The sequence below is a fragment of the Narcine bancroftii genome, chromosome 3, assembly GCF_036971445.1.
Source record: "Narcine bancroftii isolate sNarBan1 chromosome 3, sNarBan1.hap1, whole genome shotgun sequence".
Classification (NCBI taxonomy): Eukaryota; Metazoa; Chordata; class Chondrichthyes; order Torpediniformes; family Narcinidae; genus Narcine; species Narcine bancroftii.
The window spans coordinates 333763129-333787326 of record NC_091471.1 but is presented as its reverse complement, the minus strand read 5'-3'; the positions used below and the strand labels follow the sequence as shown (position 1 = coordinate 333787326).

Sequence of the window (24198 nt, the reverse complement as noted above, 5' to 3'; positions counted from 1 at the left end):
CACAACTCCCTTCTCCATTTGGATTGCGAACCTGCTCGCAAGCGTCAACTGATTTCGCAGTGACTGTTATTCTCTCCCACCCAGGCCCCTGCAGAAAATACTTTAATCTTCACATATAACAAAGCTCACCTTCTTAATTACCCCCCTTGCTTCCTTTCTTCCCTTCCTTCCCCTTCTTAGTTCTTACTTATACATTATTTTTCTTCTTTAAATGAAGTTTGTCGTCATTCTTGTTCTTGTTACATCTCTTCATCTCTCTGTCTGTTTTGCGGGCGTTCTGCAAATTCTCGTGCTTTCTCCGGATCTGAGAACAGTCTGCTTTGCTGCCCCAGGATAACTATTTTAACCATCGTTGGATATCTTGACATAAATTTATAGCCTTTATTCTATCGGATCGATTTTGCTGCGTTAAACTCCTTCCTCTTCTTCAGGAGCTCAAAACTTATGTCTGAGTAGAAATTTTTTTTTTGACTTTTGTATTCCAGTGGCTTTTTGTCTTCTCTCATTTTTTTCATTGCCTTCTCCAATATATTTTCTCTTGTCGTATATCTCGTATATCTCAGGAATTTTATTAGAATGGATCTTGGTTTTTGTTGTGACTGTGGTTTTGGGGCTAATGTTCTGTGTGCCCTTTCTATTTCCATTCCTTCCTGGCATTCCTCGGACCCTGGGGATCCATTCTTTTATAAATTCTTTCATATCTTTGCTTTCTTCATCTTCCTTAAGGCCCACTATCTTTATATTGTTTCTCCTATTATAGTTTTCCATTATATCCATCTTCTGAGCTATCAACTCCTATGTTTCTTTAACTTTTTTATCAGATTCTTTCAATTTCCTTTGAAAGTCGTTCACTTCCATTTCTAAGGCTGCTTCTCGTTCTTCCACCTTGTCTACTCTTTTTCTATCATGACCATCTCTAATCTACTCACTTTTTCTTCTGTACCTTTTATTCTTTTTATTTCATTAAATTCTCGTGTCTGCCATTCTTTTACTGCTTCCATATATTCTTCAAAAAATTTTCTATCTATGTACAGTCCATTCCCTTTATCTTCTATTTCTCTGTGCAGAGCTTGATGTTCTCCCTCCTCTTCCCCTGTGTCCACTCCAGGACCTGTGTCCTTTACCTCTCTTCCTTGTATCTGTGTCTCTTCTGACTTTCTTGTTGGGCTGTTTATCTCAGTTTGCTGGGTTTTTTTTTTAATGGTGTCTTGATGTTGGTCCTCTTCCTCTGGGCTGGTCATCTGCTGCGTCTCTGATTTCCTTTTTTCATTCTCCTCCCTCCCATTCCTGTTATTTTCTATATCTTCCCGCTGGGAGCCCTGCTGTCGGGTCTTTCTCAGCTGGTCCCCCCTCCCATCGGTGTTGTCTTTAATCGCGCACACGCGGTTGCGCACCTCTGTTTGGCTCCGTGAGCCATCCTTGTAGTCCTGCGTTCGGTGGGTCACGACCCTTCAGGGTTTCCACTGACCTCAGGGAGTGGGCTCCTCTTTCCACAGCAGGTTCCTGCTTCTTCGTACAGGTAAGGCCTTCACCTTTCTCTTCCGGCATCTTTCCTTCTTCTTTTCTTCCCTTTGTTTTTGGCTTTTCTTTCTTTGGTGCCATTTCTTTCACACCTTTATTTTCTATTTGTTGTGGTTTGTTGCTTTTTCTTTACTTTTTTCCTTCTTTTCTGGAGAGGGCTGGTATTCTCCTACTGGCCACTACTCCATCACGTGACTCCTCCCATGAGTGGCCTTCTCCAGTGTCGTAGTGACTCTGACATTCAGATTTATCGTCAGAGAACATACGTGACATCACATACAACCCTGAGATTCCTTTTTCCTGTGGGCCAGGGAGAATTACTATTCTTAGTGATCAAAAGCTCATTGATTCTACAGCGAGTTACCAGGCCTGTCTGTGGAAAACCCAGCCTGAGTGAAGACCAGGAGATCAAATTACAGTTTAAAACATCTTTCTTCCAACAAGTAGGTGAAAAATAGAACTCCATTACCTCAGAGACTGGGGTTAATCTGACTGAATGAAAGTCGTAAAGCATGGAATGAGGCCCATCCTGTCTGCACCAACCAGTAGACACTCATCCATATTAATCCTCTCATCCAGCACTTGTCCTGTAGCCTTTGATGCAAGAGGCAATCCCAGTGCTCGTTTAAACACCTCTCGCATACTGTCAGCCATTCTGCTTCCACCACTCTCTGGCAGCACGTTCCAGATACAGAGGTGCCCTCACATTTCCTCTGAACCACTTACCCTTCACCCCAAATCTATATACCCCAGCTTTACTCACCTCTAAGATGAAACAAGGTTTCCTGCACTCCCCTAGTTATACCCCTCAGTTTTATGCACCTACGATGATAATATAATGAAGGAACTAGAATTTTTGATAATATTCCAATCAAATGAATTAGGAAAACAAGAGTTAGATGATACCACATAGATGATACTACAGGCCCTTCAGCCCACAGTGTTGTGCCGACCAAGTAACCTACTTTAACAACTGCCTCGAATTTCCCTACTGCATAACCATCCATTTTTTTCATCAGTTCCAAATACCTTTATAATTGTCTCTTAAAAAATTTTATTTACCTGCCTCCACTATTGTTGTCAGCACCCACCACTCTGCATGAAAAAAACTTACCTCTGACATTCCCCCCTCCCCCCACAGTAATTTATTCCCAAGCACCTTAAAATTATGCCCCCTCAAGATCACCATTTCAGCCATGGGATAAAAGCCTCTGGCCATCCACATGATCAGTGCCTCTTGTCATCTTGTACACCGCTATCAGGCCACCCCCCCCCCCCCCACCCACCATCCTCCGTCGCTCCAAGGAGAAAAGACCAAGTTCCTCATGAGGCTTGCTCTCCCATCCAGGCAACATCCTTGTAAATCTCCTCTGCACCCACATCATTCCTGTAAATGAGGTGACCAGAACTGAACACAATATCCCAAGAGAGGTCTCACTAAGGTTTTAAACAGCTGTAACATGGTTCTTGAACTCGATCCCACGGTTAATGAAGTCCAACACACCATCCGCCTTCGTAACAACACTATCAATCAATCAAGGCTCCCAGTTCTTCCACACAGTTTAGAGATGTTCCATTAACATTGTATTCTGCTTTCTGATTTGACTTACGGAAACGAACCACTCCACAGTTTTTTGTGTTAAACTCCATCTGCCACATCTCAGCCCAGCTCTGCATCCTATCTCTATAACCTCTGGCAACCCTCCAGACTATCTGCAAACTCGCTATTTTAAATAAAAACAGAATGTTGGTTAGTTTGCATCTGTGGAAGGAGAAAAGGTTAACATTTCAGAAACCACTTGTAATGAAAGATCATCTGCTGGTAATGTTGGTGCTCTCTCTCTCTCTCTCTCTCTCTCTCTCTCCAGACCTGCCGAGCATTTTCTCCAATGTGTTTTATCTTCTAGTTTTCCAGTGTTGACAAGTGTTTTGTTCTTCCATCACTATTATGAGTTGTGTGATGCCAGGACGAGGTTGTAACCTGCAGGTAATTTCTTCTACTAGCCTGTGCCTTCTTACATGATAGATGCCCAACTCACTGAACTCTGGTTGGACTTGGCTCACCTCAGATGAAGGCAATGTTTCAGAGTAGTCAGGTTCAAAATGATCTCCAGCCTTGTTTCTGGAGACATTTCCCAGAATTATTGTCCCCCAATTTTATGCAGGACTGCTGGAGGTGCCTTTGAGCAGACTGGGGAATTAGACAGGGCAGCCAGTCTGACCAGAGGCACTGACTCTACTCTTTGTTCCCATTTAGACCTGGAGACGCCACTGCAGAGACAATCCCATAGTGTGCTATGCAGGTTCACCAAGGTGATCCTACACCTGGTAAAAACACAACGCTGGAGAAACTCAGCAGGTCACATAGTGTATTTCATATAACAAAGATTTTTAAAAAAAACCTAACCAACATTTCGGGCCTGAGTCCTTCGTCAAGCGTGCAGGTACAGCAGGCAATGAGGAAGGCAAATGGTATATTGGCATTCATAACAAGAGGATTTAAGTACAGGAGTACAGAGATCAGCTGTACAGGGCCTTGGTGAGACCACACCTGGAGTACTGCGTGCAGTTCTCTTATCTGAGGAAGGACATCCTCGTCATGGAGAGGGTGCAGAGAAAGTTCACTGGACTGATACCAGGGATTGAAGGACTTGCACATGAAGAAAGGTTGGATAGACTAGGCTTGTATTCTCTGGAATTTAGATTGAGGGGGAATCTTATAGAAACATAAAATTCTTAAGGGGTTAGACAGACTAGACACAGGTAGGCTGTTTCCAATGCTGGGAAAAACTAGAACCAGGGGTCACAGTTTAAGGATAAGGACCAAGTTTTTTAGGATGGAGATGAGGAACAATTTCTTCTCTCAGATGGTGGTGGATGTGTGGAATTCTTTGCCGCAGGAAGTAGAGAGGCCAGTTTCTTGTCAATATTTAAGAGTAGGTTAGATTTGGCCCTTGTGACTAAGGGGATCGGGGGTATGGGGAGAAGACAGGAACTGGATACTGATCAGCCATGATCATATTGAATGGTGGTGTAGACTTGAAGGGCCAAATGGCCTACTCCTGCACCTATTTTCTATGTTTCTATGTAGGCAGACACCTGAAAAAAATGGTGGGGTAGAGGGGCACATTTATACCATGTTTCCAACACTAATGGTTGGAATCATACCTCACGTTAACAATGGTTGTGGCTGTTGGAAGTGATCCCATCCCCAGGATATCTCTGTCAAAGTGCCTTATCCATCTTTCGATGCTTCAATGACTTTCCATCCTTTGCAAGGTCAGAAGCGGGGATGTTTGCTGATGTTCAATGTTCAATTCCTTTCGTATCTCCTCTGCAAGACGTGGACCACACGACTGTCTGTGATGAGAGAGTCTAATCACTTACTCAATGGCAACAACAAGTCCCCCACCTAGACATCATCAACAGGAAACGTAAGTGGGCCAGCCACAATGCAAGAATGGGTCAGGGGCTGGGTATCCTCCAGTAAGAGACAGTGGAGACCTTTCCTCCCAATACAAAGCACATTACTTGCCTGGATGAGGGTAGCTTCAACAACTTGCCAACAGATCAACACCATTCAGGACAAAGCAGTGTGCTTGAATTGATAGCCCAGTCACCAGCGTTAGCCCCAGACACCAGCGTTAGCACTCATTCCCTCCACCACTGGCAGGGATCACCACCTACAAAATGCTCACCCACACTAGTCTGACAGCACTTTCTGAATCAGTAGGATGGACTAGGGCAGCAGGCACATGAGGTGACCACCACAACCACCACCTGCAGGATTCCCCTCCAAGTCACACACCACCCTGAAAATCAGGAAATTGCATGTCGATGCTGGAAATCCAAAAGAAAAGCTGGAAAATCAGCAAGCCGGACAGCATCTGCGGACGTAACATTGCAGATCGAAGAACTGAAGAAAAAGGACCATTGCAGAGAGGGAGGGTAAGGCATGGCGAGGACAAGGGAATACAGTTGATAGGCCAAGATCAAAGCTTACTGTGAGGGCATCGCAGCAATGAATTGTGAGGTTGTGGGGGGGGGGGGGGCAGATGGAGAAACAAAAAAGTTAAGATATTGTGAGAGGATAAAATTACAAAAAGCAGCAAAAACATCAAAGCCCAGCAGGTCAGGCGGTGCTGAAGGGAAGAGACTGAATCAATCCCACAGATGGATGACTTACAGGGATAATAGCCCACTTTGAAACAGAAATAACAAATTACTTGGATTTATAAAATCCAAGAGGGTCCAGTAGGCTGCAATGTGGTGTTGTCCGTCAAGTTACGTTGTAGATTTTTATAACATGTAGGTAGAGAATTATAGTGGCAGGTGGCAGAAAGCTCCTCAAATCAGTCTCCAAAGAGGACATCGCACTATGATGGGAAAGCGTGCAAGTGAACCATGCTTCGCCTCCAAGGAATGTTTGGGTCCCCGGATGGTGGGAAGGGGAGAGAGAAATTAAAACCCCTTTGCAGCTGATGCATTTCTCTTTTACAGAAAGCTCGATGCATTTATTTATGACGCAGCCGTTCTCAATTACATGGCTGGGAAGGACGAAGGCTGCAACCTTGTTACTATAGGAAGTGGGAAGGTATTTGCCACGACCGGTTATGGAATTGCTTTGCAGAAAAACTCACAATGGAAGCGAGGCATTGACCTGGCCCTACTGCAGTTCCTGGGTGATGGTATGCTTCAAGTTCATTATCATCTATCTTTATATATACAACCAGACGGAATTGTGTTTCTCTGGACCACAGTACACACAAATACACATGCAATACACAGCATATAAAAACGATATAGATACGTAAAGATACAATAAATATGTATAAATGATTTAGGCAGTTTCTTTTCCGAGAGACCCAAGGTTACTGGATACCTTTCATCAATCTCACAGCCGGCGGGAAGAAGCCATTTCCCAGCCTAGACGTCCTGATTTTGATACCCCTGTACCTGACAGTAGTCAATCAATCCTGTGTGATGAATGGTAGGGAACCTCAATAATTCTTTGAACCCTATTTAAGCAAAGCTCCTGGTGAATGTCGTTAATACAGCAAAGGGAGACCCCAGTGATCTTCTCAGCCGCTTTGATGATCCTCTGTATTAACCTCCAGTCCAATGCTTTGCAGCTACCGTCCCACACAATGATGCAGCCAGACAGAACACTCTCAGTTGTGCTCTTGTAAAAAGTTGTCAAGATGGGGGCCAGTATCCTTTCCCTCCTCAACTATTTTTGGAAGTGTAGGCGCTGTGCGTCTTCCTGACTAATGAGGAAGTGTTGTGGATCCAGGATAGGTCGACCGTTATACGTACAAAGACCTTGAGCATTTCTCTCTCTTGACGACAGAGCCATTGATGTGTAGTGGAGAGTGGTCAACCTTAATCCTCTTGAAGTCCACAATCATCTCCTTTGTCTTGTCCATGTTGAGACTAGGTTGCACTATTCGATAAGCCTCGCAGCCTCCTCTCTGTAAGCTGACGTGGCCATCGACTACTGCATCATTGCCGACTTGATCATTCTGTTTGAACTGAATCTGGCCGTGCAGTCAGGAGTCAGCAGTAAGAACACATGGTCCCGAGGAGCGCCAGTATTCAGCGTGATGGGGTTTGAGATATTGCTGCCAACTGTGCTCTTTCCGTAAAGGCCCAGAATCCAGTTGCAGAGAAGGGTGTTGAGTTCCAGCGAGGAGAATTTATCCACCATCCTGAGGTATGATCGTGTTGAATGCTGAGCTGAACTCAATGACACATAAGGAATCATTCTCCAGGTGGTTCAGGAGGGAGTAGAGGATCAAAGCTACAGCATCATCTGTTGTCCGGTTTGGACGCTAGGCAAACTGGAATGGGTCCAATGTCACTGAGAGGTGCGATCTGATGTGTTCCATTACCAGATGCTCCAAATACCATGATCAAGGAGGTCAGTGCCACTGGGGGGTATTTATTAAGTCCAGTCACCGTGGCTGCCCTGGGTGCTGGGATAATATTGGCTGCCTTGAATTTTGCGGGGACAGTGGACCGCAGCAATGAGTCATGAAAGATGTTTGTCAGCCAGGCTGCACTGTCCAGAAATAGGAGCAGGATGGCACGTCGAGCCTGCTCCGCCATTCAGTGAGATCGTAGCTGATCTGATCATAGGCTCATCTCCACCTACCTGCCTTTTGCTCATATCCCTTAATTTCCCCTACTTTGCAAAAAAAATCTATCCAACCTGGTCTTAAATATATTCACTGACGTTGCCTCAATTGCTTCAACAGGCAGTGAATTCCAGATTCACCACAGTGTGGGAAAAGCAGTTTCTCCTCATATCCGTCCTAAATCTACTCCCCCTGGATCTTGAGGTTACGTCCCTTAGTTCTGGTCTCCCCCATCAATGGGAGCAACTTATCTATCTCTCTCTTATTTATTGCCTTGCATAATTTTACATGTTTCTATAAGATCCCCTCATTCTTCTAAATTCAAGTAGGTACAGCCCCAGAAAACTCATAGGCTAACCCCTCATTGCTGAAATCAACCTGGTGAACCTCCTCTGCACCGTCTACAAAGCCAGTAAAGCCTTCCTCAAGTCAGGAGACCAGAACTGCATGCAGTGGTCCAGATGTGGCCTCACCAGGACCTTGTACAGTTGCAACAGAATCTCTGCTCCTATATTCAATCAGAATAATACTATGTCAACTGATCCAGTCTCATCCACTGTCCTCTCCATTTTTATCCTTGCTTAAAACTGCTCACTATAATCCCATTTTCTTTTCCATTTACATATCTGTTATGATCCCACCATTCAAGTTCAAGTAGCCTTTATTTGCCATTTTAAACCAAACTGCAAATGCAGGATGCAGTTAAAAAACTAGACCACGTTCCTCCAAATCATGGTGCTGCATAAAACGACACGAGACTACACAAAAACCCATTCTGATAATCACGCAACCTCCCAACCCACCCTCAGTCTTCCGCTAACTCTAACCAGCAGGCCAATTCGTACCTCCGCAGGTGATATACACAAGCTGCACGCCGTCTGGTTGACAGGAATCTGCGAAAAGGAGAAGAATGAGGCCATGAGCAGCAAACTGGACATCGATAACATGGCCGGTGTGTTCTACATGCTGCTGGTGGCCATGGGCCTCAGCCTACTCGTCTTTGCCTGGGAGCACTTGGTGTACTGGAAGCTGAGGCATCTCGTGAAGGAAGCCGGCAAGACTGATTATCTGCTGGCCGTCAGCAGGGTAAGCTGTGAGGGGCAGGGGGAATGAGGTCCAAGTCTGGGCAAAGGGTTATCAAGGTGAACTTATCCCAGTCACATTTGAGCCATTGGATTGTGAATGGATTGATGTGCACTACTAATGCCACCAGATGATTGGGATAATTCTGTGACCCAGGGCCTTTTAATGATAAAAAGATACCACTCATGAACTTAATTAGCTGAAATATTCTTTTTGTATGGTCTGTTCCTACAGTCATTTTTCTGACCATTTACCAGCATTTGATTTGCTTCTCTCATTGCTACTTGCTCCAAACCAGCAGTGGTGTCACATTACCTCAATACTTAGTTACTAGTCGAATAGAGCTTTTTTTTGGTTAATTGGGATGCCCTCCAACTGTATCCCGTCCAAGAGCAAAGAACCACATTCCACCTTACCTCAATGACAGAAAGTCCAGCATTTCATGAGCTCATCACCATCCTATGTTTACAGATTTCTTTTTGTGCAAGTGTCTTCCTTAGATCTCACCATCTCCATTTCCTTCGACACACCTTTGAAGGAGCCTGCCTTTACTTAATCAAAACCGAGCCTGGTCCAATAGAATCCAAGTGGAGTGCCCACTGTGGAGTGGCCATTATAGGAGTGGGCAGTGTGTAAGGGGCCTGGGAGGCTTTGATGAACATAGGCTGAGGAAGTGGTGAAAGTGACAGTGGCCTTATAGGGAAAAAGCCTCTGTAGGAAGGCGGAGGTTACAGCATGTAAAGCCTTTTCTGATTGTACAGTCTGCTCAGGGGGAAAGGCAGCCAGGACAGGGTTATGCTCCTCTTGTAGGATGTGGGAAATCTGGGACAGTGTAAATGTCCCCGATGACTCTCCCTGTGAGAAGTGCATCCCGCTGCACCTCTGCACGGACTGAGTGAGGGATCTGGAGCTGGATGAACTCGGGATCATTTGGGAGACAGACAGAGCTGGGTGAAAGACAATTATAGGGAGGCAGTTACACCCAGGAGACAGAAGGACGGTAGCTGGGTGACCGTCAGTTCAATGTACCCTGGTGGCCATTCCTCTCATTAACAAGTATTCTGCTTTGGATACTATTAAGTGGGGGGGGGGGGGGGTCGACCTACCAGAGAATATCCACAGGTCTCTGGCAGTCTTGCTCTATGGCTCAGAGAGGAAGGGTAAGAAGAATAGGCAAGAGATTCTGTGGAAGGGATTGAGACGCTTGGATATTACATTACCACCCAAGGGAAAGGGTCTGAGATGTTTCTAGTCGAGTCCATAGAATTCTTCAAAGAAAGGGGGAGTAGCCAGATGCTATAGCACATGTTAGTACCAATGGCATGGATAAGAAAAGGGACGAGGACCTGAAAGGTGAATATCGGGAGTTAGAAAGGAAGCTGAAGAGCAGGACCTCAAGGGTCGTCATCTCTGGGTAGCTGCCTGTAGCATGCCCCACTGAGGGCAAGGATAGGAAGTTAGGGCAGATGAATGCATGGCTGAAGAGTTGGTGCAGGGGACCATGGGTTCAGGTTTGTGGATCATTGGGATCTCTTCTGGGGACGGTCTGACCTGTACAAAAGGGATGAGTTACACCTGAACTGGAGAGGGGCCATTATCCTGTGGGCAGGTTTGCTAGAGATGTTGGGGAGGGTTTAAACTAGTTTGGGGAGAGTGTTAGGTTAGATGATGGAACAGTTATGAGACTGTGAGGAAGGACAGGCAGTGGATAGAGCATAAATGTGGTGCAGGATGGGCTGAAATGTGTGTTCTTTAATGCAAGAAATATGAATAATAACGTGATGAACTTGGAGCATGGATCAGTACATGGAATGGTTGATACAGGTTCTGGGGTTTAGATGTTTCAAAATGGATAGAGAGGGAGGTAAAAGGTGGGGTGGGGTGAGGGGATCATGAATCCCTGTAGAAAGGGAGGATAGAGTGGAGAGATTGTTTACTGAGTCAGTGTGAGTGGAAGTCGAACAGGAAGGGAGTGACCAATCTATTGGAAGTGTTCTACAGGGCCCCAAATAATCACTGGAGGACTGAGGAATGGACTAGATAGCAGATTTTTGGAAAGGTACAGAAATAACAGGGTTGTTCTCGTGGGCAACTTCCCTAATATTGGGTGGTATCTCCTTAGTGCTCCAGCTGAGGCAGAATTTGTTAAGTGTGTCCAAGAAGGATTCCTGATGCAGTATGTGGATGAGCCAATGAGAGTAATGGCCTTTCTGGATCTTGGTTATGAACCTGGTCAGCTTAATGGGGGAGTATTTCAGAGAAAGTGACGACAATTCCCTGACCTTTATCAGAACTATGGACAAGGATAGTAGACAAAATGGGAAAGTATTTAGACATACATACAGCATGGTAACAGGCCCTTTCAGCCCACAAACCCATGCTGCCCAATTACACCAATTGGCCTACATCCCCTGCTACGTTTTGAATGGTGGAGGAAACTGGAGCCCTCAGAGAAAACCCACGCTGATACAGGGAGAACATACAAACTCCTTACAGACAACTCGGGATTTGAACCCCAGTCCCGATCGCTGGTGCTGTAACATCATTGTGCTAACCGCTACACTAACTGTGCCACCCCTAATTGGGGAAGGGTTAACTACTATTGGATAAAGCCCGCACAGCAAAATTGAAGGGTGTTTAGGGATCACCTGTGCTGGGTCCTGGGTAGGTTTCTTCCACTGAGACAAGGAAAAGATGACGGGGTAAAGGAGCAATGGTTGACAAGAGAAGTGAGACAGGTAGTCAGGAGGAAGAAGGAAGCCTGTACGAGGTTGAGGAAATAAAATTCACCATGAGAATAATATGGTAACCAGGAAGCTGCTTAAAAAAGGATTTAGGAGGGCAAGAAGGGGGACACAAGAAGTCCTTGGTAAGTAGGAATAAGGAAACCCCTGAGGCATTCGGCACGTGCATGAACAACAGGCTGACGGACTTGAGAGCAGGACTGCTTAAGGATAAAGGAGGGAAAGTGCCCACAGGCAGAGAAGGTAGGGGAGGTCCAAAATGAATACTTTGCTTCAGTAGGTGTTTTTAAACTGCCCTGTAAAATAGGGTTGACCCGGGCAATTGGCCCATTTACAGGGCAGTTTGAAAGGGTCTGACATGGTTAGGCATGACAGAAATCGACTGGGTACCTGTCCTACCTCAGAGGTAGTCAGGGAACCCATTAAAACTTAACCAGGTTGCGTCATCCCGTGGCTTGAAAACAAAAACGGCCGACCCAGTTACTCCTGTGATGTCACCGGCAGGGCAGAGGGGTCCCTGCGTTTGGTGGGCCAGCTGGGGGGGATGCTGCGATCGGCGGGCCAGGGGGACAGAGGGGTCAGCTGCCACGTGGTGGGGTGGGGGGGGGAGACTGACAGCTGCTGGGGGGGGACGGGGGAGACTAGTTTGCGTGACGCGTCACTTACCACGTCATCGCGGGGGTGGGATCCCCCTTAAATTGCTAGGCTGGTAATTTACTGGAGCTATCCCTTCTCAGCTTAAAAGGTGCTGGAGGCACTTTTGCCCCACTAATCGCACCTGGGTCCCAGGAGGGCTACCCGGGTGCTGCAGCTTAAAAGCACCTAGTGTCTATCAGAGAGAAGGACCTTGGTCAATGTGAGGTCAGTGTAGAAGAAGCTAATGTGCTGGATCTTATAAATATTTGGACAGACAAGTACCTGGGACTGGACAGGATATGCATCAGGCTACTACAGGAAGCGAGGGAGGAGATTGCTGGGGTGTTGGCAATAATTTTGCCACCCTCCCTGTCCACAGGGGGTACTGGAGGATTGGAGAATATACTCACCTTGTATAAGAAAGGTAAGAGGGGGAATCCTGGGAAATGTAGACCAGTGAATCTGTCATCAGTGCTGGGCAAACTATTGGCGAGGATTTGTAGGGATAGAATTTATAAGCATTTAGAGAAGCATAATCTTCTCAGAGATAGTTACATGGCCTTGTGAAAGGCAGATTGTGCCCTATGAGTTTAATTGACATAGACATAGAAGATAGGAGGAGGAGTAGGTCATTCGACCCTTCGAGCCTGCTCCGCCATTCAACGAGATCATGGCTGATCTTAAAGTTCAGAACCCTGTCCTCGCCTTCTCTCCATAACCTTTAATACCCTTATACTGAAGAAATATATCTAATTTCCTCTTAAATATATTTAATGAACCTCCCTCTACTGCCCTCTGTGGCAATGAATTCCACAGATTCACCACCCTCTGGGTAAAGAAATTCCTCCTCATCTCGGTCCTAAATGGTTTGCCTATTATCCTCAAACCATGGCCCCGGGTTCTGGATTTTCCCATCATTGGAAACGTCCCATCTGCATCCATTCTGTCCAGTCCTGCCAGAATTTTATATGTCTCTATGAGATCCCCTCTCAATCTTCTAAACTCCAGCGAGTACAATCCCAATTTGCGCAATCTTTCCTCATAAGTCATTCCTGCCATTCCAGGTATCAGCCTGGTGAATCGCCTCTGCACTCCCTCCATTGCAAGAACATCCTTCCTTAGATAAGGTGACCAAAACTGCACACAATACTCCAGGTGGGGTCTCACCAAGGCCCTATACAGCTGCAGTAAGGTATCCTTGTTCCTATACTCAAACCCTCTTGATATGAAGGCCAACATACCATTTGCCTTTTTAACCGCCTGCTGTACCTGCATGCTCGCCTTCAGAGACTGGTGTACAAGTACCCCTAAGTCTCTCTGCACTTCCCCATCTCTTAATCTATTGCCATTCAAATAATAATCTGCCCTCCAGTTTGTATTACCAAAGTGGATAACCTCACATTTATCCACATTGTAGTGCATTTGCCATGTATCTGCCCAGTTCCTCAATTTATCCAAATCACACTGGAGCTTCCTGACCCCCTCTTCTGTGCACACAACCCCTCCTAGCTTAGTGTCATCTGCATATTTGGAGATATTACATTCAATCACCTCATCCAGATCATTAATGTAAATTGTGAACAGCTGGGGTCCCAGTACAGATCCCTGTGGCACCCCACTGGTCACCGCCTGCCACTCAGAAAACGAGCCATTTATCCCAACTCTGTCTTCTTCCTGCCAGCCAGTTCTCAATCCACATCAATACTTTGCCCCCAATCCCATGAGCCTTGATTTTGGAAGCCAGTTGTTTATGCGGGAGCTTATCGAAGGCCTTTTGGAAGTCCAGGTACACCACATCCACTGGCTCTCCCCCATCTATTTTACCTGTCACCATCTCAAAGAATTCCAATAGATTTGTCAAGCACGATTTACCTTTTGTAAATCCATGTTGACTCTTCCGATCCCTTCTCTGCTAGTCATATGCTCCGCTATTACATCCTTAATAATGGATTCCATCATTTTGCCCACTACTGATGTAAGGCTCACCGGCCTATAATTCCCCGCTTTTTCTCTACCCCCCTTTTTAAATAGTGGGGTAACATTAGCTACCCTCCAATCCATGGGTACTGATCCTGAGTCTATCGAGTTCTGGAAAATAATTCTTAAAGCATCTGCTATCTGAATGGCCACTTCCTTAAGTACCCTAGGATGTAGATTATCAGGCCCTTGGGATTTATCTGCCTTCAATCCCATCAATTTCCCCAAGACCATGTCCTTAGAGATACTGATTTCTTTCAGTTCCTCCCTTACATTAGTCTCTATGTTTCCCAACATCCTTGGGAGGTTATTTGTATCCTCTCTTGTAAAAACAGAACTAAAGTAAGAATTTAATTGGTCTGCCATTTCCTTATTCCCCATTATAAATTCCCCTGATTCCGACTGCAAAGGACCTACTCTGGATTTCACCAATCTTTTCCTCTTGACATATTTATGAAAACTTTTGCAGTCGGTTTTTATATTTGCCGCAAGCTTACTTTCATAATTTATTTTTGCTCTCTTGATTAATCCTTTTGACCTCCTTTGGTGCATCTTGAACTGCTCCCAGTCTTCGGTTGTGGTACTTTTTTTGGCCAATTGATATGCTCTCTCTTCGGACCTAATGCTGTCTCTAATTTCCCGTTATCCACGGTTGAGTCACCTTTTTTGGTTTATTTTTATGCCAAACCGGTATAAATGATTTTTGCAATTTCTCCATTAGATCTGTGAATGCTTTCCATTGTCTATCCACAGTCAACACCCCCATAAACACCACCCAATCAATCTTACTGAACTCCCGTCTCATACCATCATAATTCCCTTTATTTAAATTCAGGACCTTAGTCTCGATTTTAATTTCATCACTCTCCATGTCGAGTGAGAATTCAATCATATTGTGATCGCTCCTACCCAAAGGGCCTCGTACAACAAGACTGTTGATTAGCCCCTTATCATTGCATAATACCCAATCTAAAATGGCCTGCTCCCGAGTTGGTTCCTCAACAAATTGGTCTAGATAACCGTCCCGTAAACATTCAAGGAATTCCTCCTCCTCAGTATTTTTACTAATTTGGCTAGTCCAATCTATATGTAAATTAAAGTCTCCCATGATGACAGCTGTTCCCTTATTGCATGCTTTTCTCATTTCTCTTTTAATGCCTTCCCTCACCTCTACACTTCTATTTGGAGGCCTATATACCACCCCCACTAACGTTTTCCGCCCCTTGCTATTCCTCAGTTCTACCCATATAGATTCCGCATCTTCCGAGTTGATATCCTTTCTGTCAATCGCGTCGGTCCCTTCTCTCACCATCAATACTACCCCACCCCCTTTTCTTTCTTGCCGATCCCTCCTAAATATCGTATACCCCGGGATGTTAAGTTCCCAGGCTTGCCCACCTTGCAGCCATGTTTCTGTAATCCCAATCAAATAATTTTTGTTTATCTCAATTTCCACAGCTAATTCATCTACCTTGTTCCGAATGCTTCTTAAAGATATAAAGCCTTCAGATTTGCTTTTTTCACCCTCCTTGCTCTCTCTGTTTTACTTTCGCTGCCTAACTTTTCCTGTTTTATCTTTTCTGTCCTTTGCCCTATCATACAGGTTCCCACCCCCCTGCCAAATTAGTTTAAACCGCACCCGACGGCTGTACCAAACCTAGCTGCCAATATATTGACCCCTTTTGGGTTTAGGTGTAACCCATCCTTCTTGTAGAGGTCATGCCTTCCCCAAAAGAGATCCCAATGATCCAAGAAGCCAAAACCCTGTCCTTTACACCAGCCCCTCAGCCACACATTCATTTTTCTTAACCTTCCATTTTTGTCCCAAATTGAGTTTATTGAGAAGGTGACAAAGGAAATTGATGATGGCAAGGAAGTGGATGTGGTATATATGGATTTTAGTAAAGCATTTGACAAGGCCCCCTTTGGTAGACTCATTCAGAAAGCCTTCAGGCATGGGATAGAACACAGAAACAAGTCATTCGGCCCATCCAGTCTGTGCTGAAGTCTTATTCTGCCTGGTCATATTGACCATATCCCTCCATACTCCTCCCATCCATGTACTTACCCAAATTTTTCTTAAATGTGAAAGTTGAGCCCAGATTCATTACTTCAGCTGGCAGCTTGTTCAGCACTCACTCTCTGTGTGGTTCCCCCATTGATTCTTTTATACATTTCACCTTTCACCCTTAACCTTTTGTCCTTCAGTTCTTGTCTCATAAATCTCAGCAGCAAAAGCCTTTTTGCATTTACTCTACCTATGTCCCTCATAATTTTGAATACCTCTATTAAATCTGTCCTCATTTCCCTCGCTCCAGGGAAGAAAGACTTAACCTATGTAGCCTTTCCCTGTAACTCAGTTCCTCAAGTCCCAGCAACATCCTTGTAAGTCTCCTCTGCACTCTTTCAATTTTACTGATATCCTTCCTGAAGTTAGGTGACCAAAACTTCATAGTGCTGCAAATTTAGCCTCATCAATGTCTTACACAACTTCACCAGAACATCCCAACTCCTAGACTCAATTATTTGATTTTTGAAAGCTCTCTTTTGACCCCATCAACCTGTGATGTCATATTCAGAGAATTATATATCAGTATTCCCAAAATTTTCTGTTCTATTGCACTCCTCAGTGCCCCACCATTTACCGTGTATGTCCTACCTTGGTTAGTCCTCCCAGCGTGTGACACCTCACACTTGTCCATTTTAAATGCAAGCTGTGAAAGCCAACCCTGCTGTCCACACCTCCGACCTTTGTGGCATCTACAAATTTGCTGATCCAGTTTAGCACATTATCATCTAGATCAGGGGTGGGCAACCTTCGGCCCTGCAGGCTGGATCCAAATTTATCCGCCCGCAAACCAACACTCAGCAATTAACTACAAAAGCGGTTGGTTCAGCTACTGTAGTGCAGTGCATTATGGGACAATTGAGTGCTGCCATGCCAGGCAGGCAGTGGATCAGATTTCGAACAGACAACCGTTGAGTTTGGAATGTGCGGGTTTCAGCTCGCAGGTAATAGGCCCTGACATCATCGGGCTGGAGGGGCGAGACCGGACTGGACCAGCGGCACCAGAGTGAAGCTAGCGTCTGGATCCCACAGGCTGATGGCCAATATTTACTGGCAGGCACAGTCAGGGCTTCCCCGGGTCAGCAGGCCACAACCGGTCGGTGCTGCAGGAAATCATTCCGGGATGAGGAGGTTAACTCGACTGCAGGACAGGGAGGAGCTTCAAGGAAAGGAGGGAGGCAGGTGGAGAGAGTGGACATAGGATGGGGCGGAGGTTGGTCCAATGTGACCTAATGTTAACACCATTTTACATTTAACCCGGGTCACTGGCGCATTAATAGCGTTGCACTGACTGCTACGCTAACCATGCCCTCCAAAGGAAGTAGCTATGTTCACGATAAACAAGGATGTCCCATGTTACTGCCCAAATGTCTCCGTTCGTACCAAAACTATTTCTTCACTGGATGAATCTCAATTTTTTGCCTCTGGATGCTCCCACATCTCAAAGGCATAGTGGTTGGTTGACTAACTGGCCAATCCGAGAGGGTTGGAAAGATATCATTAACGCTATCTCGTCTTTACCGTGCAAGCATGGCATGAATGATAAGTGAAGGTGACTGAGCTTGAGAATGGGCACAGAAAAAGATTCATGAGAATTTCACCAGGGATGGTGAGCTCGAGTTATAAGGATAGGCCAGGACCTATCTCCCTGGAGCATTGGAAGCTGATAGGGTCCTGTTGAGGTGTATAAAATGAAGGGTATGGATAAGGTAAACAGGCTTTATCCCAGGCTAGTAGTCTAAAAGAAGAGGGTGTATTTTTGTTTCCAATGAGACGGGAAGGTTTAAAAGGGGACATGAGGGCACCCTCTTCACACAGAGGGTGGTGGGTTTGTGGAACGAGCTGGCAAAGAAAGTGGTGGAGGTGGGGACAATTACCACATTTAAATTAAATACAGACAGAAACATAGCTAGGAAAGGTTTAATGGGTTAAATGCAGGAGACAACTTGGTCAGTTGGGCTTAAGCTGTACTGCAAAACACCATGACTATGAGGGAACTCTGGGATGTCCCAACCATAGTTTTCAAAACTGCTCCCAAAGCTCAGGAAATATCTCACCTGTGGTATTGAAGCAAGGTGAGAGGGGAAATCTAGAACCCAGCCAGTTACCCTGGGGGTCGATCTAGAACCCAGCCAGTTAGCCTGAGGGGGGATCTAGAACCCAGCCAGTTAGCCTGATGGAGAAATCTAGAACACAGCCAGTTAACCTGAGGGGGATCTAGAACCCAGCCAGTTATGCTGAGGGTGAAATCTAGAACCCAGCCAATTAGCCGAGGGGAAATCTAGAACCCAGCCAGTTAGCCTGAGGGTGAAATCTAGAACACAGCCGGTTAACCTGAGGGGGATCTAGAACTCAGCCAGTTATGCTGAGGGTGGAATCTAGGACCCAGCCAGTTAGCCTGAGGAGCAATATAGAACCCAGCCAATTAGCCTGAGGGGGATCTAGAACAGAGCCAGTTAGCCTGAGGGGGAAATATAGAACCCATTCAGTTAGCTTGAGGGGGAAATCTAGAACCCAGCCAGTTATTCTGAGGGGGGAATCTAGAACCCAGTCAGTTAGCCCGAGAGGGAAATCTCACCTTGGGGCAATGGCTGTCCTCACCTGAATATTTCGATTTATTCTTTCGGCATCTTTCTCAAACCCAGGGCACACGAACATCAGAATGTTTCCAAATATAACCTCAACCAGTCAACTTTAATTCCCCAAAACGGAATCCCCTGATTCCTCAGCTCACTGTTAATGTCTTTCCTGAACTCTGGCAAACGTGAGCAACTTTGTACTTCTCTTTATTGGGCAAAACGCGACAGCATCCTTCCCTTAACTAAATGTCACTATCTGAAATGACAGTGCAAAATGTAACTGCATCTGGATCTGCCTCACATGTGCCTATTCCGTGCTAAGTCTGTGCTGGGAATAATTCTTCAAAGCTAATCAGTAGCACATTGAGAAATTTGACTTTTCAGGCCTTTACCCCTGAATGAAGACCAGATTGTAAATGATCCTGCAGCTACTGGGTTAGTAATGAAACAGTTGGTATTACCTTAAAGCTGCCTTGTCTGAGACTAATGCTTTCCGCTCTGTTTCAGGGAGTTTACAGCTGTTGCAATGGTGTCCAGGTGGTGCCCAGCCCACTTCACATTGCTTCACCCATCATCTCCTCCAACTTCTCTCAAGCTGAAATGTTGAAGATGCTGCAAGCAGCCCAAGATTTGGCCACCTCCACGAACAAGGGGCATTCTCCAGAGAGTGGTACAAAGACAGTCGAGCCTTGGGAGACTGCAGGTGGTAACATTTCGAGGGATTTTCCTAAAGGTCCATCGCAAAGGGTCAAAGGAGTGTGTTCCACCGAGAGCAGACTTGCTGCCAGAAGGCAGCCATTGTGCTGCCAGTCAGAGTCGGCACCAGCTTCATCCCCACACTCTGCCACCAGAGTATCTGAACAGGAGTCAGGCTGGCCACATCAGACACTTACAAAATACAAACACAGGTCAATTGGCAATCAACTTGCTCCAAGGTCTATTGGAAACCACATCCCTCATCCCACTCATCCTCGTCAGCTTCCTGCACTTTCAGAACACAGCAAGGAATTTGACAGAGGAAAGACCGTGAACTCTTCTAATACCCCATTTATATACAGTGACAAATATTTACAGGATATTTACAATCGGAAATATTTCAGAAGACGACTTCCCTCGCCTTGCACAAAGTTAGCATATCTTGGAGGAAGTGTAGGAGCTCAGTGCAGCACAGAGATGGTACCTGCCCTGAAACCTTGTGGTAGAAAGGAAGAGAAGAGGCTTGAGGGAAACCTGAGGCCCTCAGTATCACATGCAAAACAGGGGAACCCAAGCTCCTGCAGCAGATGCTACTCTGGGCCAGAACTGCAGAAATCATACCAACTAACTAGACGAGCTTCATATATTAAAGCAACAAGGGATGATGAGGAAACCACGAGATTCCAGGTCAAATTCGGAAATTTGACGTCAGGGTCACAAGGAGAGAGTGTCGCCTCATTCCGTAGTCATGATGGAGAAGTGCTGGAAGCTGCCAAAATGAGGGAGGGGTACTCGGGCCTCAAACTGCTGCACTTGGATCTCCGCTCTCCCAGCAAGCTCAAGTATTCCTCGTCTGCCAGGCCTCCTTCCTACAGGGAGGCATGCCAACAAAGCTCAGGGAGCCTGAGGTGTGCCGCCTTTGCATTGCAGCGCAACTCCTGGCTGAGGCCCTCGCTGTACGTCTGGCAGCACCGGTGGGGATCCCAGCACCACAGGTGGCTAACTGGGCCTGGCTACTGGCCCTGTGATAAAGGCATTCGCATGAAGTATTCAGAAGACAGGTCCACACACCAGGAGAGTCCTTGGAGAGAGCCCGCGGCCGGCCGAAGCAAAACGACCCATCGAGGAACAAGAAGCAGGGGCAGCTTTCACCTGGAGACCAGAAGAGCAGTGGGCAATTCCCCTCGTTTGAGAAAATGCGCAAGGATTTTAAGTTTGGAATCTGAGGTGTAGGAATATTAAAATTCATCAGGTTACCTTCCATTCAGATGCCCGCTTCTTTGTTCAAAGAGTTTTAATGACTTGAGTCTCAGTGCAGCTCAATCAGTGGTATATCACGTTGCATTGAGAAGATCATCATCCTGATCTTTCTTGGCTCACTCACCTGTTGCTCCCACACACGACGTCCATAGCAAAAAGCTGTCACGTCCCTAGGGCCTGACCGAGGAGCGCAAAAGAAAATGGAAGCAGAAGAACTTAGGATGCTTAAAGTCTGTGACTTTCTTGGGAGACCAGCCCTTGTAATAGAAATGAAGCATCCCATTTCATTTCTTGAAACCAGATAAATGTAGTGTTTGGCTGAATGAAGGAGCTTTCGTTTCACCTTTAACTAAGTAGCAACCGCTCGGCTCTAAGATCTGCCTGAATGACCTGCTGCGTGACTGTAAAATGAAAAATCATTCATGGGACGGTGCTTGTATAGAAGTAGATTACAGAACATCTCAAGGTGCTTCCAGACCGTGAACTGCTCCAAAGCATGGTCGTTTGTCATGTCACACCCGGAACCAGCACCAACCTCAGCCGTAAACCAGTTTCAGCCAGCTCCCCACTGGAGAAGCTCCTACCCCTGTGTTAACTGGAGTCCCTCAGCACAAGTCAAGACAGGGTTTGCAGGGACATCCCTGGTTTGCACTCTGGCACAGGTCGAAAGTTTGGAATAATCAAATGCTCCTGACCTGACACTCTCAGATGTAAACTTGATCAGAATTGAAAATAAATGGGATTTGGTGTTTCAGGTTGAAGAGGTTTTATTTAAAAAAAAATTGGGAGTGGGGAAAACTCTGAGAACTAACATGAAGTTGCAGAGCAAATATACAAAAGGGCTGAAGATATGTAGCAGGTCACCCCGTGGCGATAGGACTAATGTTTCGGGACTTAGACCTTCGTTAAGTTATGAGCAGAAAATAGGCAGTCAACTGAATAAAAAGGCGGGGGAAGGAGAGGGGAGAAAAAGGGACGGGGGAGGAGCGCAGACCAACAGGTAAGAAGCCATAGTTGGATATGGGTGGGAGGGCAGAAGAGGAAAAAGCTCAGTGATAGGGGGAGGGGATAGTCTCTGAATAGAGAGGGAAGGGTAAGGGGTAGGGAGATGGATAAGAAAAGGGAGAGATGGGAAGGGTCCTAACAGAAACTGGGGAAGTCAAAACATGAGGCCAAGGACAGATATGTTAATGTGGGAACAGAGCGTGGAATTGAAATAGTTGGGCCACTGGGAGCTCCCTGTCATTGCAGTGGATAAAATAAAGGTGCTCAACGAAATGATCTCCTAGTCTGCGCCCAGTCTTAACACGTAGAGGAGGCCACAACAGGAGCACTGGATGCACAGATTCAAAAGTAAAGCGTTGCTTCACTTGGAAAGAGTGTTTGGGGCACCGAATGGTGGTGAGAAGTGTGGGTCCAGGGTATAATCTTCTGTGGTCATGTGGGGGTAAATACTGTGGGGGAAATCCGCGGGAAGGGATGAGTGGACAGGGTCCTGGAGGGAGTGATCCCTGCTGAAAGCAGTGTCTGGTAGTGGGATCACGTCGTAGGTGGCGGAAATTGTGGAGAATATGTTGGATGATGAGGCTGGTGGGTGAGAACAAGGGGAATCCTGTCTTGGTCGTGTCTGGGGTCAGAGGAGGCCAGGGATGATATGTGGGAGAGAGATGAAGGTGTGGGTTGAATTGGTGGCAGTAAAGGGGAAGGACTGTTTTTCTGAAGGGCATCTCAGAAGTTCCAGAACATTCATGGCCTTGATATGTGGGAGAGAGATGAAGGTGTGGGTTGAATTGGTGGCAGTAAAGGGGAAGGACTGTTTTTCTGAAGGGCATCTCAGAAGTTCCAGAACATTCATGGCCTTGTGCACTGCCAAAATGAGGCCACCCACAAATTGGAGGAACAACACCTTACATTCTGTCTGGGCCCTCTCCAAACAGATGGCATTAACATCAGCTTCTCCAGTTTCTGTTAGGCCCTTCCTGTCTCTCTCTTTCCCTATCCTGCTGCCTCCTTTTCTCTCACTCACTACCTCTTTCGGTCTCCCTTCAGAGAGACACCCCCAATCCTTATCACTTCTCAGCATTTTTCTCTTCTCCCCTCCACCCATATCCACCTTTGCCTATTCCCCCTGCCCCTTCTTCCCTCCCTTTCAAGGTATGCCTTTTGCTCATACCTTGACAAAGGGCTCAGGCCTGATACGTTGCTTATATCCTTTTGCTTCCTACAGACGCTGATTGACCTGCTGAGTCTCTCCAGCACTTTTGTGTATTGCACTACAACCATAATCTGCAGGCCTTCCTGTTTAACTCCATTCAGTTGCAAAGTATGGGGAAGAGGCAAAGAGAACAGAGGCAATATCTCTGATGAGCGAGATGGAAAAATTGAAGGATAAAGTGCCATTGGTGCCAGTTCAGAAGGTGGGGGTTCGTTAATCACAGCCGGTCAGTCTAAAGGTGGTGTAAATGAAAATAAACCCGGGGAAGGATAGAAAGTAGAGTGCTAGAACTGGAATCCAAAATCACAGTGAGACAAATTAAAGCCTTAAACAATTGGATCTCCGAATGAATCAACTTCAAAAAGTACAGGTGTCAAAATGAATCAAATGCCAATACAGTAAATCAGAAATTCAAGCAACCGGCAAAAATATTGCAGAAGTAGGTAAAAAATACGTTTAAAATTGCTGTGATTCGCTATTAGTTTGCCAATCACCCAACCTCAAGCAATGGGAAAATTCACTTATTCAGCATCTACCAATCACCGTAGGTGCCGGATTCCAGGGGTTTTACTGCATCAATGAGGTTTCAAAGACACATAGTCCAAGAGGGAAAACACAGATCAAATTCATCCCAAAGTTAGAATAATTTCAGAGGGAACCAAGTTCTAACATTACGGAGAATTGAATTCTCCGTAATTAAACTGAGTCCAAACAAATGAGCTACATTCCATGAATAGATTCAAATTCTCCAGTACAGGCAGCGCAAGATCTCAGGATGACTTACACAAGGGACATCAGGTATGAGTTGTATCCAAATATATTCAGAGTAAATTACAAAAATCTGCAGACACCGTGGTTGAAGAGGGAAATCACAACCTAAATGGAGCCCTCCTTATCAAAACCAGAGCGATTTCAATGCTCAAGTAACTTCAAACGATCAGTGAGCTGACAAAGCTCAACAATAAAATTTACTGCAGCTGAGCTCAGACACAACAGCTCAGGAGATCTCAGTATGAATACAGACCTGATAGCAAGGTCAGGGTCAGCCCAGTGTTGTGAGATTGTTATGTCTATACTTGGATTCTCCTGATGTTGCCCTAACTCATACCTTTGTGTCCATCTCATACTATAAACACGACCCCAGCTACTTCCAAAACGATAGCCCAACTTCCAACATATTAGTCTTGATATCCAATGTATATGCACCCATCTACATTCTCATCTATTCTCCCAGCACATCGTGCATCTACAGACACCTTACATTCTCTGTAGCCAAACCTTA

The 24198-nt window shown here is 45.8% G+C and overlaps 1 protein-coding gene across 1 annotated transcript in view; it reads left to right on the top strand.

The window, feature by feature from the left end:
- Window positions 1-21423, top strand: part of LOC138759241 (glutamate receptor ionotropic, NMDA 2C-like) — a 60242-nt gene extending 38819 nt beyond the window's left edge. Inside the window, exons 11-13 of the mRNA XM_069929347.1 lie at window positions 6022-6209; window positions 8512-8744; window positions 19253-21423. Coding sequence (XP_069785448.1) covers window positions 6022-6209; window positions 8512-8744; window positions 19253-20674 — 1843 coding nt within the window. The 3' untranslated portion in view covers window positions 20675-21423. The remainder of the gene's footprint in view (window positions 1-6021; window positions 6210-8511; window positions 8745-19252) is intronic.
- Window positions 21424-24198: the final 2775 nt, after the last annotated feature.